General features: G+C 42.8%; 1 protein-coding gene across 4 annotated transcripts in view; it reads right to left on the reverse strand.

The window, feature by feature from the left end:
• LOC122720161 (CREB-regulated transcription coactivator 1-like) overlaps positions 1-19,526 on the reverse strand; it is a 38,718-nt gene that overhangs the window by 11,373 nt on the left and 7,819 nt on the right. For all 4 annotated transcript variants that reach the window (XM_043946687.1, XM_043946686.1, XM_043946688.1 and 1 more), the window contains 3 exons: positions 4,673-4,892; positions 2,762-2,867; positions 143-266 (listed from right to left, as the gene is read on the reverse strand). In XM_043946687.1, coding sequence (XP_043802622.1) covers positions 143-266; positions 2,762-2,867; positions 4,673-4,892 — 450 coding nt within the window. The remainder of the gene's footprint in view (positions 1-142; positions 267-2,761; positions 2,868-4,672; positions 4,893-19,526) is intronic.

Here is a 19,526-nt window from a genome sequence, read left to right on the forward strand (position 1 = left end):
GAAGGAAACTCCCTGTCACGGAGATTTAGAAATATCTCGAACGAACGAATCTCGAACGTGAAAAACATCGAAACATTGTGATTGGGAGAAATAATTCGAACTGGATAGAAAGGGGGGGTTAAGATTAATAGGAGGGACTTACGTTGCTGAACGGCGTGCTGCTCGAGTGATCCTCTTGATCCGACTGGAAATGGGCCAGGTCGGGCAACGATCGCGTGTTCCCTATGGGAATTTGCTGCCCCGCTGGCTGAGAGCTCGGATCTATGCTGCAAGACAAACAACAATCTCCGATCTCCGTTCAGAGACGATGGGACGGGGAGGCGCCCGAGGAACGCCTTTCCAACCGTGTCAACGCTCCCCCAATATATTCTCCGACCGTTTCCCCGCGTGATAACGGCCGATAAAACGAGGAAAGAGCGGACGCGAAGTGAAAAGGGGAAAAGGGAAAAAGAAAAATCGACGAGACGCCCCGAAGGAGGGGTTTGAATCTGTTCAAAATTATTTGTATAGTGTCAACTTACTTATATAGCGTGCATCGGTATGTATCATGCAATGCGTCGCGAATACAATGGACATAAATAATGCATAGAGCGCAACAATAGATATACCATAGTGTACCATATGTATATATATATTATTATTGTATATATTTTATTATTATTGTATGTATATATTGTATCATATGTATATATATATAGTATCCTATATATATTATATTATATTAATATTATTTATATATATATTATATATTATTATTGTATGTATATATTGTATATATTGTATGTATATATTGTATCATATGTATATATATAGTACAATATATTATTATATATATAATATATATATTATATATTGTATATATATTAGAGTGTCCTATAAATTTCTTTTTTTTTTTGATACGAAATGAATATATTTGTTGTTTCCTTATTCCAAATCACCTGGCCATCCTTATTTTCCTTTTTCCAAAATAGTAAGATAGAGAGCAAGAGTAAAAATCAATAATACATATATCATAGTGTACCATATGTATATATATTAAGGTGTCCTATAAGTTTCTATTTTTTTTTTGATATTATATTATATATATTATTATATATATAATATATATATTATATATTATACCATATTGTACCATATGTATATATATATAGTACACTATATATATTATATTATATATATTATTATATATATAATATATATATTACATATATTGTATATATATTAGAGTGTCCTATAAGTTTCTTTTTTTTTTTGATACGAAATGAATATATTTGTTGTTTCCTTATTCCAAATCACCTGGCCATCCTTATTTCCCTTCTTACAAAATAGTAATATAGAGAGCAAGAGTAAGAGTCAACAATAGATATATCATAGTATACCATATGTATATATATATAATACACTATATATATATATTATATTATATATATTATTATTGTATGTATATATTGTACCATATGTATATATATATAGTACACTATATATATTATATTATATATATTATTATATATATAATATATATATTGTATATTGTATATATATTAGGATATTCTATAAGTTTCTTTTTTTTTTTTGATACGAAATAAATATATTTGTTGTTTCCTTATTCCAAATCACCTGGCCATCCTTATTTCCCTTTTTCCAAAATTGTTGGAGTTTATTTGTTCGAGGTGCTTTTTCATTTCGTTTATGGATTGGAGTGACGTTTATCGTTTGGAGAGAATTTTTTTTAATAAGAGGAACAATAATAGTTAATAAATAGAGAGTAATAGTCTGTGAAGTACAGAAGATGCGATAGCCTCGTGATGGCCTCGTCGGTTCGCCAATTTTGGCCGTTTTTCTGTTATGTTTCAATTTGTCGAGCCGATCGCAATATTTTCCAAAATTGATGGTTTCCATATTAAAAAAGGAGCTCATGGTGAGACTGAACCTTTCCAATCCCACCAAATGGATAAAAGAAGTTTGGGTGAAGTCCAAGTTTCGTGACAGTTGAAGATCTATTGTCCTTGAATGGAGTGCGTTCTGGATGCACATTTTCGTGCAAAATCCAAGTCTCATCGAGTGACGAATGTCTTTGAAAAAGGATCTCTTTCGTGTCGCTGGAAAAGGAAATGGCGCGTAGAGACGCGGTTCGCAAAATCGGTCTTCGTCAACAGCCGCGGAACCCAAACTTTGCGTCCATCGACATATCCCACCTCGGCCAGCTGATTATCTACCGTTTTCTGGAACTGTTGATGGCGTCTACTGTCTCTTGCACACCGTATCGCGGATTTTCAGCAAACATGGACTTGACAAAGTCCGTATTCGTCGTTGCTGGGCTGAGTCAAAATTGCCACCTCTAAATCCCTTAAATCAATTCCCGTAAACAGTACGAATCTCGTCTGCGGTGTCATTCATCACCTTTTCTAAAGCAATAAAGCATAACACGCCGCGAATGCTTCCTTTGGCTGTTCGTCATATCGAACGGTGCGGAATAAAGTTTTAAAAGACACCGTGTCACTGACCGAAAACGTACTTTAAAAGAGCTCTGGGACGACTGAAATCGACGCCACAAACGGTTAATAGATAAGCATGTTCATATAAAAATAACTAGTTAAAGTCATTTCTAACGTGGTAATAAAGAAACTTATGGGACACCCTATATATACATACATATATATATATATATATATATATATGTAACAGAGATCGGTGAAATTTCTTCTTCGATCGAGATGATCGAAATTAGAAGACGAAGAGAAGGAGAAGAAGAGTTACTCACTTGTTTCCAGGCACTCGGGGTATCTCGCAGGACGATCTCGGCCGTTCGATGAATCCGTAATGCAAGTTTCTGTTCTCGCTCCCGGATCCGCTTATGGTGTGTTGATCTACGCGAATGCGAAATATAATAAATATAAAATTAGTAGAAGAGGAAAAAAAAAAAAATACAAACGAGCACTTTTCCACGTTTTCACGGCCGTAATTCTCGCGTAATTACGAAATTACGTTATTTCGAAGAACGCGCGACGTTGTCGGATGCTATACCATCGCGTAGTATCATCAGCCAAGGCGGAGGTATACGATTTCGTCGGCGGCAACGTAACACCATTGTAACGCTAGTTGCTAATATTACGGGTATAACGTTTCGGTTCCGTTCGTTCCTCGTGCCGCCGGTTCGAAGGAGATCAAGAGGGAACGGTCGAAGCGGAACGCGTGTTACGAACCGGCCCGAATCCGGGAAAGGGCCGATGACTCCTCTCTCTTTTTCTCGAAAAAGAAAAATTCGTTTCGATTTCGAGAAACAGGATCTCTATTTAATTGTGCATATAAACAACGCGTTAATTTTTGCTGGAAAAGAAAGTCGTTGCGTTTGTTCCAATATCGAAATGTGAAAAGGAGAGAGCGGTTTGGACTTCGTTTCAAAAGTTTTCGTTTCTAGAAAAATAAATTTCTAAATACACTTCATTCGTTATTACAATTTTCTCACGTAATGCGTTCTTATTTCTTATTTAGTTTCAATATAAATTTTGAGATTTTAGTTTCTAGGTAGTAACAATTTACATGATACTTTCTTACTTTTATTATACTTTTGTAATTTATGAAATAGATTAGGATTATATTGTCTTATTATGATTTTAAAGTATATTTTTAAAAAATAAAGTATATTTTAGTAAGTAAAGTAAAGTATATTTTTTTTTTCTTTTAGAGCGATTCTGCGCTGAAAGTACCCCTAGTTAAAGGGTTGATAAAGTGATTTCGAGTTAGCTCGATATCTTATCTTGTCTTGGTAATCATCGGAATTCGAGGGGCCTTTCTCCGATCTCCCTCGTCGAAATTCACGAAATTCAGGAGCGAAGGAAGGAAACCTCGACTCGAGGTTTTTTAATTCCCGAAATAATACACACTTCCTCTCCCTGCACGTGCAAAGCGTTTACGCGAGTTGGATTTTTCCTCGAGCGAGACGGATCGCAGAAACGACTCGAAGACTGACTTAACGCCGCCTCCGAGAGATTACGTTCTAGCCTGTCCAATTTTATTTACACCCTCGTAAATCGAAGGAAGAAAAAGAGGGAAAAATGAAGGAAATCTCAACTCGAATATTCCGACCGGACGGTCGAATCGTCTCGTGAATCGCGAGCAATTTTCGAGGCGAGAATTGGAGAAAGGGGGCGAGTCGCAGGAAACATCGGATCGAATATCCGACAAATTGACCATTTGTCGCGCGTTGCCAGATGACGAGAGAGAGAGAGAGAGAGAGAGAGAGAGAGAGAGAGAGAGAGAGAGAGAGAGAGATTCTGCGACACACAGAATTCAATTGCGACCGGTTTTAACAAGCGGCCGCGCCTGATTGCCGCGCGCGTTTCCTTTCCCCCCCCCCCTCCCCTCTTTTTCCATCGAAAAGTATGCATCTCCTCCCCGGAGGAGAAAACGTATTTCCACGATCCATCGATCGAACGAATTTAAATCGACGGAGAAGGGGAGGGGTAAAAATCGGGGGGACGAGAGGAGATCCATTTAACGACTTAATTAGCGACGACGAGTCTTCGAACGATTTCGAAACATCGCAATCGCGTAATCAGTAATCGAGAAAGCAAGATAAGCATTTCGAGCTTTCAAACTTGTTGAAATCGTAGGGAAAAAAAAAAAACTTGTTGGAATAGTTGGGAGGAAGAGAATATTGGAAGACGCGTACCTCGCCGATGGGGGATGGTGGTGGTCGATTGGCAGGCTTCGTTGGCGCTCTGATGGAGGGCCGAATCCGAATTGGTTCTCCTCCACGTGTCCGGCGGCGGCGGCGACAGATACGGGACGCCGCTGTAAGGCGAGGTGTCGTGCCTCTTCTCCATGGGACGCGACCGCATCGGCCCGACGCCCATGCTCCTTCCCCTCTCGTTGTTGCGGTACGGCGGATCCTGGAAAAAAAACGTGGTAAAAATCATTTCGCTCGAGTCGACGAAATTTCGCACGCCGCCTTCTTCATTCCACTTCAACCGTTCGGGAGAAACGTTTATCGATCTTTATTCTCCCCGATCGGGCGAGATATCTCATTTTATTTCTCATTTTTCCCGTTCCGCGAATCCAACAAAAAAACGACGATCGACGAAAATGGGAATCTCGATTCCTCCCTGTCGGGAGCCTGGAAGGAGGTCGATTTTCAAGGATGGACGATGGAACCGACAACGGGCGAGAGTTGTTTGCATTCTTTCTCGAAATTCTCGTTTCGCTTCCTACGTGAAAGATGGAGAGAACGAGACACGAGACACGCGCCGAAATTCCTGAGAAATCGCGGCGATAACGAACTCACCTTCTATCGAGCCTCGAACTGTATACATAGAGGAGAGGAGGGGAGGGGAGGAAAAAATTTCGTGCTCGCCGCGTAAATTAACGAGCACGATCGTCGACAATAATAATAATAATAATAATAACAATAATAACAATAATAATATTAATAATAATGCAAGGACGAACGTGCGAACGTTGAACAATCGGTTGTCAATTTCCCTTGGTAACGTTTCGAAGGTGACGTAGTGGGGAGAAGAGGGGAGGGGTGGCGATCGCGAATTATTCGAAGATAGACGCGACAGGGTCTGCCGACAAGAATCGATGACGATACTATAATTAAAGTATCCTTCGATATTTCGCTGCGAGAGAGTAGATGCGTTCGTAGCCGCTCGATGTCAAGGCGTCTTCGACGGGAGACGGTACGGCAGATGGAGGGAGGGAGAGCGAGCGAGCGAACGAGAGAGAAAGAGAGAGAGAGAGAAAGAGGAGGTTTATAGCGCGACAAGATAAAAACGAAGCGCGACCGTGAACGTGTACGAGGAATCGCCGCGAGCGTCGCTTCTAAAGCTGTCCGCGGACGCTGAAACATGTTGCGATGCAGACACGATCGAGCGATGGGTTCGAGTCGATCAGAGAGACAGAGCTAACGTAACGCTCCACTCAAACGTATACGTAGCGATTAAATCGAATAAGATTTCTAAGATTTCAAATCCATCGCTCGATATCGCAACATCTTTCAACACGCTCGCTTTAATGCTTATATATATACGCGCCGACTCTAGCGATGGGTTTAAATTAACGCCTCGCGCGCAATATTGGAAGAGGTATATTGAAATTTCCTCGCGTGCCAATCACTCGAGCCAATGTCTCCAATGTTGCAAAATATCTCAACGGATCCACGGATCTTAAGGATACAGTCTATAAACGTTGAAAACGCAACGATTTGTGTCGTGCGATTTAACGGCGACAGAAGCGATAGTTTCAGTTTCGAGAGCGAACGATCGACTCGAACCCATCGCTACTGCATCGCAACATGTTCATAGGCTTCGTAGCTCCGGGCCGTTCTTTTTATTTTCCCCGAGTTGAAAATCGCGCTTTCAACTTTGCCCCTCTCCCCCTCCAAAAAGATTCACCTGACCCTAATTTAGAATTTAGATCGGGGATATATATATTCCCGAGAAACTCGGCTTCGTTATTTGGAACTTTGTACGCGATTGAATAACCGCGAGTCATCGGCCGGCTCGCGTGTGCGTCTTACGCCTTTCGATCGTAAATCTGTTCGTCGTTCACGTTCGCGAGTCGAGTCGAGTCGTGTCGCGTCGTGGGACAAGGTCGTTTCCTCTCCACGCTCGATCCCCTCCCCTACTCTCCTTTTCCTTCGCCGCGAAAATAAACGAATATCGGCGGAAAACGATCGAAACGATCGTTTCTCTCGGTGTGTATCTTCGTTACGAATGGATAACGTAATATACGCGGTAAATCATTAATTATAACACGAGCGAACGAACGAGGTGCAAGGTTCAAGGAGAGCCGCATTCCCCGAACGACAGAAACGCGAGCCTCCTATTTTATAAACGATGGGAGGATACGCGTGACACACGCACACGTCCGTCGAAAGAGAGGAATAAAAACGGGAAGGAAGAAGAAAAGAAGCGAGAGAAGGAGAAACGAAGAGAGGGGGGAGGAAGAAGAGAAGAAAGACCGTGGGGATACTCGTGATTAATTGGTGAAAAAACGTTGTCCAATTTGTCGGGCTCTCCGACTCCGATCAGACGCGCCGCGCCTTTCCAATTTTAGCGTAGCAAGAATTGTATGGCATAACGATATATTTTTAGTCGGTGGTACGTAGCGTACGTATAGATGATACGCGTGCTTTCTCGAGTGTCTTCCGTTGAGGGGAGAGCGTTGCGTCGTTTCAGGGGCCACCGCACGGTGTAAACACGCGCAGCACGGACAGGCGCCAGCCACGCCGAATTTCCACCGACACACGTGCTCGGGACAGTTATGCCTCCCCTCCCCCTCTCTCTCCCCTCTCCGCCGAGTATCGAGCCCAAACGCGAATGCGAAGCCGATCCTTTCCTTCCCTCTGCCCACGTACGTATTCGTACGTGTTTATTACGCATTCGACGACGGCGGCAGGAATTCGTGTCCGCGGAAGTTGTGTCTGGCCCGATCGATCGATCGAAGTGATCTCTTCGCTCGAGACCATTGCTCGTTACTATTTATAAAAAATATATATACCGAGTTTCACAGGTGGAACGCTTATTGTAAAAAAGAAAAAAGAAGGAAAAGAACGATAAGACGAAGGCGAGGCTACGCTTAGTAGTATTTATGACCGCGAGCGGAACGCCTCTTATCGGTGTGGCGCGAGTCGTTGAACTTGCATTAAAAACATCTGCCAACGATCGCTACGCGCGTGTGCACCTATCCAATCCCTTCGAAACGAATTTTTTTTTCTTCCACCGTGCGAGTTCTGGAAATAAGTTGGCGCAATAATCGAAACGAGCCCGCGGCGATTCTTAATGAAAGAATCGAGTTAGCGATTCCCCGAGACGCCGAAGGGAGATTAATAAACTGTCAACCAGTATGAACTGGTATGAACCGCGGGTTAAATCGGCTCATTCGATCGCCGCAATTAGCCACGATTAGATCTCTCTCTCTCTCTCTCTCTCTCTCTTTCCTTCGTTAAACGAAATTCGAATTTCTCTTCTGTATCGTCCCTTCGCACGCGTTCTCGACAGATTAGGATAGGAACGAATTTTTTGGAACGAGAGAGAGTGATCGGCGAGAGAATAACGGGTACGCTAAAAATAACAATTTCATCAGTTGCACGGGCGCGCAAGGAAGAAGAAACTGACCCGAGTGAATAGGTTGGAGAGAGGCGCACGCACGCAAGCAAGCAAGCACATACACGGGATTTCCTGCGAGGAAGAGAAGAAAAATCGAGCGCCGTCCCTGCTCGCCATGTGTCTCGCGCTCCGCTCCGCAGTTTCACACGGCTGGCTATTACCTAATAATTCCCGTTGAATTATAACAAACGCGTTTCTCCCACGGTGCTCGCGCGCGCCGAATATTCGTTCGATAAATTTCGAAGCGCCGTTCAACGTTTAACGTCCGTTTTCGAGGCGCTCGATCTCGCGTGATAATCCGTGAATTGTTTAGCGGCAACTACGATTGGACCACGTCCAAATAATACATATAACGAACTTCTGTTTTCCTTTCGAAAACCAACGGACGACTCAACGTCCTTAACTCAGCTTTGTGGAGACGAGAGGAGACTCATCTTTGTGATCGAAGAAATTAATAATCGGAACGAAGAGAAGAAGGAAAAAAACTTACTCGAACGATAATAGAAATCATCACGTTCGTTGTTAAAGCAAACAAGCGGTAAATATAAACGCCTACAAAACCGGATTTCTAGCCGGATTACGAGGATCTTACTAGTTTTAAAAGACGTTGGTTCGAGTGATTCATAGGGAACGATAAATATCGATGAATCGTACGACGAATTGTGCGACGGTATTCCTTCGGTCTCCTTTGCAAGGAAGGAGGAGGAGAAGGAGGAGAGGAAACGTTATAACTCTCGATGATCGAGTGGGAAATATTGGTGTGGGGAAATTTAACGGGAAGGTAGGCGTAATTTAATTATCGATAACACGAGGATGCATTTAGGTTTCAATTAGGAAATGCGAGCCCGCGCGTGCACGCACCGCCAGGCAGCGCGAGCTTGCAATTCCCGTTACGTTGAGCAGGGCTATGTATACCACCGTAAACAAGGTAAATTATCGAGGCACGTAGTACGTGGTAGATAAATTTCACCGCCCTTTCCTAGCAGCAACAACAACAACAACAACAACAACAACAACAACAACAATAACCATCCTCCCTCCTAAGCTTACTCCCTCGAATTCTCCACAGAGGGCGTTGATAATAATTCGAAACGGTATCGATTTTTCGGGACGGAAAGAAGGATCGGTTTCGATTTATTTCGGTTTTGGAATGGACGGAACGAGTGCAGCAGGAGGAGGAGGCGGTTTAATTTCTAATAGTAGCTCGCTTTCGCATCGTTTTGCATTCGCATCCCGGATTTCCGCGTCGGCCGATACGGAATATGGGTGACGTAATTCCATCGGGGATCGGTGGAATTACTTTACTGGCCGAGACTTATTTTCAGTGAGCGCGCGTACCGTACCGATACGATACCGAGTTTGAAGAGCGGGTACCTTTTCGTCCGCGGCAATCTCGCCTCGCAACGCCGAATTTGCATACGATAATATGCAAAGTGTATCGGTAACGCACGCATTCGCGGTGACGATGCAAGAATAATCTCGCTCGCGTCTCTCTTTTTTTTTTTTTCTTTTCTTTTCTTTTCACCTGCCTCGGTTCGGTTAAAGACAAATATTTCGAGTTGCACAGCTTCGATCGAAACGAAAGTCTCTTTTTTTACTTCGGTTCGAGGAAATCGTGCAACTCGATAAAAACTGTTTATTAGATTTAAAAAAAAACTGGCTTGTATAATCCAGTTTATATATGATTGATTCGTTTTTTTTTTTAATTCGTCGTCTTGGAAAATCTCGCGTGCGAGAAGAACGGAAGAAAGAGAGTGGAAACGCTCTTCCGTTCGAAGGCGAATTTAAGTATTATTATATACTCGCGAAATTGCGAATCTTCTTGAACTGCGGTGCAGGATAGACTCGTTATTATATATAGGCTCTGTTAAACGAAACGAATTAAACAAGTTATTTATTGCTTATTCATGAATAAAAAAAAACAAGTTTTCAAAATCAATTAATAAATTATCATAAAAATCGGGACTATCCACTCCGTTAGATCTTACAACCACGCAGTAGCAATTGACATTTTAATTCCCTGTCTGCGTATGTTTCGAAAGGGAAGACAAAGAGGTAAACAGGAATTTTTATTCCCGAAATTAATCTCGCGAAATTTATCTAGATCGAATCTCTCGTTTAATCAATCCTGAAGAACGAACGAATGCGGAATAATCGAAATTTAATTTTTATCGAAAAAAAAGTGACGAGGAAAAATTTTTATCCGAGAGCATTTGTTGTCTCGAGTATCCAACCATCTATCTAGCGACGAATTGGGATACGAAAAATGGTTTGGGAATACGCGCATCGAGCGATGTGTATACGCGATGTATAATACATCGAGTTCGCAGAAGCGAGGCATTCGAATTTGGGGAGGAGGGGATCGAGGAAGAGACGGGGACGTGTCCGAATTGGCGGCACGTGTCACGATTGGACGGCGCCGATTTTTAACGCGCGGCCATTTAAATACAATCACGCGCCTCCGCACGTGAGCTTCCGTCGCGTTCGTTAAAGGTTATTCCGTTTCCGTCCTCGGCTCGAATTCGTCCAGCCAGCGAAGGGAACGAGAACGCGTTCCCGCGTCGAGCATCGATTCCTTCGAGCAATTAAGTAAGTGTTAGAGCCGCTCGTTAGAGATCGCGTGTTTCCGGCGAAAGCGAAAAATATTCCAACCGCGTCGAATCGCGCAACACACTGCGTACGCGCATGCGCGGAGAGGCGAGATAGGGCTCGAATTGCCGCTACGTGTGCCGATTCTGAAAACGTTGCCTTTACTTACCCCCCCTTCTCCTCCTTCTCTTAACGACCGAGAATAACGCGCCGATTATATGTCTCGTTTCGCGCGTTCACTTCTTCGATTCGACACGGAAATAATGATCGAGATTATCGATGAAAATTTTTCAACTACTCGAGCCACTCGTTAGAAACAAATTGTACGTATATATATATAAAGTGAAGGATAGGCGGAGAAAATAAATGTCGTCGACTGATAAACGTATTTTTACCCACGAGATAAAATATACGAGGCTGAAAAAAAACAGGTATTCTTAATTGACATAAGCGACGTTTATAGTATGTTAATATATTTACGAGACGACTTTAAATGATTGGAAGTGAAAGCGAGCGTAAAAGTTGAAATACGAAAATATCGCGATCGAGACTTATTTATTATCGAGTTGTGAGCGATTGAAATTTACGTTGGACGAAGCGAGACGAGAGAAAATGGTGTGACGGGAAGATAGAACTGCCTCGTTAAGTCTAACCTCGCAAAACTTCGACTGCTCACAAGTTAATGAATAAGCCTAACCCGAAATTTTCGCGTACCAACTTTTGCCCTTGTCAAACATATCCTATGAATAATGTTAATATCTCGAATTATATATTTTTTTTTCGCTTCGTACACGATATTGAGAAAGTTCTCAATGAAGTGGTGGCGCTCTCTTGCGTTTCGTGCAGCGAGAATATTCCGGCTGAAAAACAAATCCGGCTGATTCACGTTCGCGGAAGAATGCAAAATAGGTTTCTCCTATTTCATCTGGATGTTTCTTCTCCAATTTCGAATATTTATCCCGATATCGAGAGAAAGAAGGAATTAATAATTTTTGGAAGCTGTCCAAAATTGTCAAGGATAAAGATGGTTGGATTAATTTCGGTGGATCCTTTCGGAGGATAAGAGGTACAAATTCAGACGTAATACGTTTTACCGTACTTCATCACTATACCATCTCTCGATCTTTTCTCGATGATTTATTTCTATCTTTATATTTTCTTGCGCTTTTCAAGAATTCTAATTCGATCGTTACTTGATCGCGAAAAACGGATAATTTTCGCAAAGTTCCTTTACTATTTCTTTACCACTTTACTAATTACAAAGATAAACATTCGCCACGAGCTCGATTACGCAGGAGGTTCGACAAATATCACGATTCCTTTCGTTTATACACCTGTTAGCGAACCACTGCACGCGATCCGCAAAAATAGTAACGTGTTTGTCTCCGTTGCATAACCTCCCCTCGATCGATCCCACGTCCAAGTGAATGAGCCGAGGCGAAACAGGGAGGAGGAGCTTCGTTCTTTTCGGCGTTTCTTTCCCCGAATCAAGAACGCGCTAAAGATATCACAGACATTTTCGAAAACGAGATGTATTATTTCGAATGTCGGTAGATTCGTCTTCGATGAAAAAAAAAAAAAAAAGAAAAATTGTCGTATAAATGAATAACGAATTGCATTAGAGGAAGAGGGTGGAGAGTTGGACGAATCGAGCGGAAAAAAAGAAACGATTTATAGCGAGAAGATTTTGAAGGAAAGGGGATCGCGTTTAACATCATCTAATGACATCAGATATTCAGACTGCCCCCGTGTCCTTCGACTTTTACAGTTGATATTCAAGGACAGCGGGAGCGATCGAACGCCGATGACACTTTCCACTTTGTAATTTTATCCTCTTCTGACCCCTTATGCACATCGACCGTTGGTCGGCAACCACGGTGCAGTGGAATGAGAAATTATAGGAGATCAGCCACGGCCGCTTGCGCGCAGGCCAACGGAGAGTAGCCAACTTCCCTTCGAGGGAAAACAACCTTCGATGTTATTCGCGGACGTTACCTCACCGCTCCGCGGCGAAACGTTGCTTTCATCGACGAGCCCCTGATCAAAAATTTCCAAATTTCCAAAAATTACCAAATACAGAAAATTATAGAAATTTTCCAGAAAATTAATAAATAATCTTATTTACATATATATATATATATATAGCACGATTTCTCGAGCGATAGTTTTCGAGAGAAAAATCGAAGAGGTCGGTGGGCAGAGCGAAGGCACGCGGGACGAGTATGAATGGCGAGAGGAACGCGGAAGACGTTGGAGAGGTCGGGAACCGATCGGTTGACGAGTGGGAAGCTTCCCCTTGCCACTCCTTCAACCCCTCCCCGCCCGTCCCTGCTCGACTTCGCCGCTAGTCCTTTCAGAACGACTTCGCTTCCGCCCACGCAACCACGGCGGGACACCCACAACCGTCTACCGCCGCCGCCGCCGACCTACTTCCAACGGGCTACTAACTCCTTTCCCATTCAAGCCTGTGCAACGTGCACGCACAGGATCAGGACCCGCCTTTTATACCACCCTTTCGATCTCGTTCCTTTTTCTCGAGCCCGAGATTTCGATGAAAAAAAAAAATTTCGCAGATCTCAAGCAGTCAGATATATCCACGATATTTTCGAGATAAATTCGATTTTCGATGAGGCTTCTCTCAGTCCAATTATATATATATATATATATATATTCACAGTTATCGTATTAGAGGATGATAATAGAAGCTCGTAATCGGTTATTTTCGTTCGCAAAGCGAGTTCGTATAAATATCGGTGGAGAATAATAATATAATATATAAAATTATATATAATATTAATAATATGTACAATATATGATATTAAATGTAATAATTTAAAAAGGGAGAAAGAACGACGCGAGACAACTGTTTACCGAGGCACGAGTAACCTTTAACGATTCCCCTCTCCGCCGCGAGGAGAGGGGGGCGCCGCCGATCGACGCCCACGCGCCCGATTTTCTCTTCGTTATATTGTACGGGCGCGCGATTGGCACGGCTCCTTAAACAACCGTTTTACGCCACTTTCTTACTACCGTGAACGTTGCCCGTGAAACGCGCAAATAAAATTTATGGAGGCGAGGATCGCCGGCCAACCCGCTAATAGCTCGCGTTTATATCCTTCGATATATTCCACGCTCTCGTTCCACAGAAATACATCGCCTTTTATTTTCATTACGTACGAGTATTATTCGTTAAACGAGTCAAAGCGAGCGAGACCTCTAAGATTCCGAGGTATCCAATCGTGGAAGGTAGAAAATGGAAAGGTTTGTGGAAAGACATGTAATCATCGTTGGGAGGCGGATATCGATCGAGTTTCCATCGTTTCCTCTGTACCTACCGAATCGTATCGCGGAGAGAATTCTCGGAAGAAAAGCTGGAGTTCGGGACGAACTCGGCGCATCGATCGATGAATTATGCAAAATCCAATTATATCCCGTTATATATCTGCGTGGAAAAATTTATATCGTTTTTAATCTTTCACTCTCTCGAGACGGAGGAGAGTGTTATTACGCGAAAGAATATAATAATAATTATAGGAAGAAGCGTAAACGGGCAACGAAGAGAATTGTCGTCGAGGCGATCAATTTCCGCTGCTAACGATATATTGAAACGGAAGATTCTATGGAAGCGGAAGGGAGGAAATTCTATTCGGGAAATCGTTGGACCGCGCGCACGAATTCTCCTTCGATCGAGAGGAAACGGAGGATCGCGTGCGGCGAATTCCACTCTCTCGAAATATTTCCTCGCAGTTATATATAAATATATATATATATATATATCAGCGACGAAAGGTTCGTGCACGGCCACCTGTAGAATAAATAACGACCATTTCAACCGGGCGACTTACCAGGGATCGTCTGGTCGAGACAGGAGAGGAGAGGGGGGAGGAAAGAAGAGAGAGAGAGAGAGAGGAGGAGGAGGAAGGTAGCGGCACGTGGATTCGCCGATGGATGGCAGATCGGTAAGGATTATGCAAGCAGAGGGATTCGGATCGATGGAAATAACTGGTTTTCGACGGAAGTAGAAAGGTAGATTCGAAAATTTGCATCGAATCGATGGAGGGAATGGAATAACGGGTTGGAAAAATGGAAGGAAATATGTGAACCGAGGAGCTTGCACGCGATCAATAACGTTGTAAATATTATACAGATCTGTATAATTCGAAGAGGGTTTCGACATACGATACCGTCAAACAGGAAATTTCTATCAAGAAGAATCTATTGTATCTTCGAATCATCGCCACGGTAGGTTTCCAAGGCAAGGAAAACATAACTTCAACCAATGGATCCTATCGTTAAATCATTCTTGACGATAACCAAGATGCTTGGTTCCCTTTAACAATTATATTATAACGTTATTCGTGACACTTTTTTGTACTTGGTTACGATGAAAATCATAAAAGGGTGGTGTAGATCGAAATAGAGGGGAAGGGGAGGGGTAGCCGGCGGTGGGCGATCGCCGGGGGTTAGCGGAACTGGGCGCAGTTGGAGCTCCAGCTGCAGTCACGAGCGGCAGTAGCCATCGACGTGCCGCTAACGAAACAGGCAAACGAGTACCTGCAGAACACGATCAATACTCCGGTATACTGAGAGAGTGCACTCCGCTCGGAGCACGTGTTCCCGTTTGTTTTGTTCCTTTGTCCCCTCCGCGGCTCTGCGTTCCACCGACCACTACTCTTCTACCCCCCTCCCCTCCCAACAACGAATCCAGTTCTTTCCAATCTGTCCACGCGAATCTTTCTTTGAGAATTAAAAAAAAAAAAAAAAAAGAAAGAAAATAAAGATTCGCGTTGGAAGAACCCGTTTATTTCTTTCTTTCAGGTTCGATAAAAATATCGAATCGTCGTGTCCGATGAGAGAGAAATTCAAATGAAATTCGTTCGAAGCAGAGTCATCATCATCGGAGAGCACCGAGTGGAACGCGGGCCGATACTCGAATTATACTCGTTTAATCGTCGCGCATAAATTAACGGGGCATCGAATTAGCATCGTTTAGCATCGTGAAACTGCTCGTCCAGTTACCCAGCCGGATAACGGACACGAGGCATTAATCCCCGCGACAGGCTGATCGTAATTGTGCCACGGTTAAAATAACCTGAAATTTTCGGATCGGGATTTTCGTATATACGTACATATACACGATCTTTCTTAATTAAACTTAAACGTTCCACGGGAGAGGAGATTGCACGCGTGTGTCGAGAAATGCAAAAATTGTAATCCGGGAATAATAGTTTTCTTTCGTCTATTAAAAATAGAACGGTTGTTGAACGGTCGGGAAGGCGAAACAGGGAGGTGAGGGGAGGGGAGGGAGACAGAGGCGTGTGCAGGGAAGCGAAGTTGTATATATATATATATATATATATATATATATATGGAGCAACGAGTATCAATGTTCGCGGCACCACTCCAGAATCTCGGGGCCAAGAGGTTAAAGCCGAGTTTGCACGGGAACGTAAACTCGGCCGCCTGGCAGGTGGGCCACTGCACGTGCGCGGATGGCAGAAATCCGGCGAAATTCGATCGATTCCGGGAGGAAGGGAGAAGGAAGGTTCGGCGAACATTGGGGCGCTGACGGGGTTCGCCAGCCAGCCAGCCAGCCAGCCAGCCAAGGCCTACGAATCGACTCGTGCTAAGAAACCGAGTGCTCTCTTGACCCCGATATCCCCCGCGGTGCGTTCCTTCGAGCGATCGAAACCCGACCTTGGCTTCGAGAGACCGATGCGCCCAGCCTCTCCTTCTCTCCTTCTCTCCTCCCTCGCCACGGATGGAACCGTGGATTCCATCGCGAACCACCTTCTTCCAAGCTCTCCCCTCCAAAACTCCGGATAACGGAGTGAAAGAAATCGCGAAAACGTTAAATTTTCCTTCGGATCTTTTTAAATATAAACCGAGCGAACCACGGAAGCGGAACAACTCTCCCTTTGACCATAGCCACGGAATCGAATTCGGCACGGTACGGTTAATTAACGAAGATGGAGATTTCACGCGAGTTAGTTAAAGCACGCGATCGATCCATCGTTGTTGCGTGTTGCGTGAAATCGTGAACGAGTCGATCAATCCTCTCCACTATATTTCCCGTTCGTTCTCGCCAAAGATTCGACGAGAACGTGTCTCTCTAGATTACTACGAATTGTTACGTTTGTTCGCGAATCGAAATTTCACGAGACCATTGGTTTTTATATACATCGATAAAAATGCGGAGTCCGATAACGCGGGCCAATCGTCATCTTCCCTCTCATCGTTCGCCTCTGACGATAAATAAAAAATGCAATTATCGTTGGACGAGAGGATCCAACGCACGCTCTCCGCTAAACCGACTAATATGTGTATATACTCGGGCTTCGTTACGTATAATTTCGTTAAACTCGCAAAAACTCGGCTTCTTCTAAACGAAACGAAGAAAAAACATCGCGCCCGAGTATACGATGACTATACGAGCAAATTATACATGGTTGCCATCGTGGAACGATTCGAGCAAGTTATAGCCGATAACCGTAGAGGAAAAAAGCGAGATGCGAATTTTTTCGGTGATATAACGAAACCGTTGCGTAACTTTCAATTATTATTTTTCCTGTTTTCTATTTTGTTTTTCTTTTTTTTTTTTTCATTTTTGTTCGCGATTATTTTATTCGATTGTTATTGTAATCCGAATCTTTGCTTCTGATGGAAAACGGAAGGAAATCGATCGATTTATATAAATAAATGGATAAAATTCGTGGATTTTAATTAGACTCGCCAATATTTACGATTCGACGTTTCTTTTTTTTTTTTTTCTTTCGCATTACAATTTCTATTACGATATTGTAAATATTGCGAGGCACACGTGAAAAGAAAATTATTATTATTAATCGTTGATAATTATTAATCGTGGATAAGTGGAAAAACTTGCTTTTTTTTCTTTTCACTTTAAATGCTTCTCTACTTTTTTCCCTCGATAAAGTTATTTGTCCGATATATTCTAATAAACATTGCGTTCACCTCGGAAGAGAAACTATTAATCATGATAACGCGAGGCGCATTCTGACCCACGCGGTCAGAAAATTCATTAAAAATCGGTCTGGCGAAACGAAAAATGTTGACGAGCTTCCCCAACTTCGTTCCAATTGCACAAACACGAGGAATATTCCAGGATTCGGATTTCATCGGCTCGATATCGTTCCGCTTTTCAGGAAAACTTACACCGGCTCAGACCTTGCTAGTTCACTGAATAAGTGATATATCGCAGGCTCTAGCGCGCAACGGAAAGGAAAGGAAAGGAAACGGGCGGTCGATCGCGATTTGGTAGCAAATTACACGAACGAAAGGCATGTTAAAGCTGGTAAACAAGATTTTCGGCTCGTCCAAGCGTCGTCCCTCGCTTCGGAACGTTCGAAACGGATATTTTCCAACTCCTCGTGACCAATTCTCTCGACCAATATCGCCCCGGCTCCTCTGAACCGTGAAATTGATAAAAGGTCGCGAGAAGGGGGTTCTGTTGGAAGAACTCGTTCCAAGAACTCGGTCGAAAACGGTAATTAAATTCGAGAGGTGTGGCAACCCCGCCCCTGAAACGACGAATTCCTCGATGCTGCAACTTTTTTCTTAAGGTTGTCGAGTTAACAGGGAGAAAAGGAATTTTGTTCGAGAGAATTTTTATCTTTTCGAAATTCCTCGCACTGATCTTACATAATGCATCGATCTTCGCGTAATATCGCGCGTGTTTCTATGCAGTTGTCTATCATTATCAGTCTTCATTCTTGATTCGGAATTTTAAAAAAAAATTTAAATGCTATCTATTTTCCATTTCAATTAAATAGAAAGAACGCGAATCCGGTAAACGTTCTTTGTGCAAAGAATAAAGAAAAATTTTTATACAATGTAATCAGAATGCAAAATATTTTTAAAGTTTAGCTTTTTTCAATTTGCGATTGCAGCGTGATGTAATATATTTGCACTCTTGTCTAATGTACTCATATATATATATATGTTTTAATAAAAAGAACATAGAGTCGTATCCCATTAGATATTTAATGCCAGATTACGATCCCGGATTTACGAAGGTTAAAAATGTATCTTTGGACTCGGCCAAAGCGCTCTTGTAATTCGATATAATTATTCTCAAGTAGCAACAAATGGTTTTTGCAAACGAGTCATTAAAGGAAACGCAACGTTGTAATTTCAGTAATCGCGAATCTGCCAATTCACGTTGTTGATTTCCTCTACAACGCTTGTATTACATATAAAACGATGTAAAAAAAAAAAAAAATATCCCTTTCTTTTACAATTTTTAAACGACAAATTAACAAATTTGCAAAGGGATGCATCGAATCTCTCAAACGATACTTCGTTCGTTCGAACTTGATCTCTTGATGAAAAAACGTAAACAAATAACAGTGTTGCCGGATGTGAATTCGACCAACACTGTTCAACTTACACGTCGTCGATGCTCCGAGCAACACTAGCGACAACCTTTCGTCCTGATCACGAGTTTTCAGACGCATGAAAACTTAAAACTAAACTAAACTAAATTTAATACTCTCCCTCGACACGATTCGATCCGAATTTAAGAATCAAAATCTCTTTCCAAAATCCAATTGAATACGAAACTTTATCGTTTTTTCTCAATTTTTTACCAAATTCATCGATTCTCTCGAACGAAACCGAGAACAGAATCGGAGAGAAGAAAAACAGGATGCGTTCAGGGTCACGGCCGCGGTTGCGCAGCACGAAAGAGCGCACTTCCGTTACGGGGCCGAAAATTAGCCGTGTTTTTCTTTAACCAATTACCGAAAGGACTTCAATCAGCGGGCAACGTGGACGCGCGTTCAGCAACCCTCCTTCCTCCCCTTG

The sequence above is a fragment of the Apis laboriosa genome, unplaced genomic scaffold (genome assembly GCF_014066325.1).
Source record: "Apis laboriosa isolate Shangri-la unplaced genomic scaffold, ASM1406632v1 scaffold11_cov152, whole genome shotgun sequence".
Classification (NCBI taxonomy): domain Eukaryota; kingdom Metazoa; phylum Arthropoda; class Insecta; order Hymenoptera; family Apidae; genus Apis; species Apis laboriosa.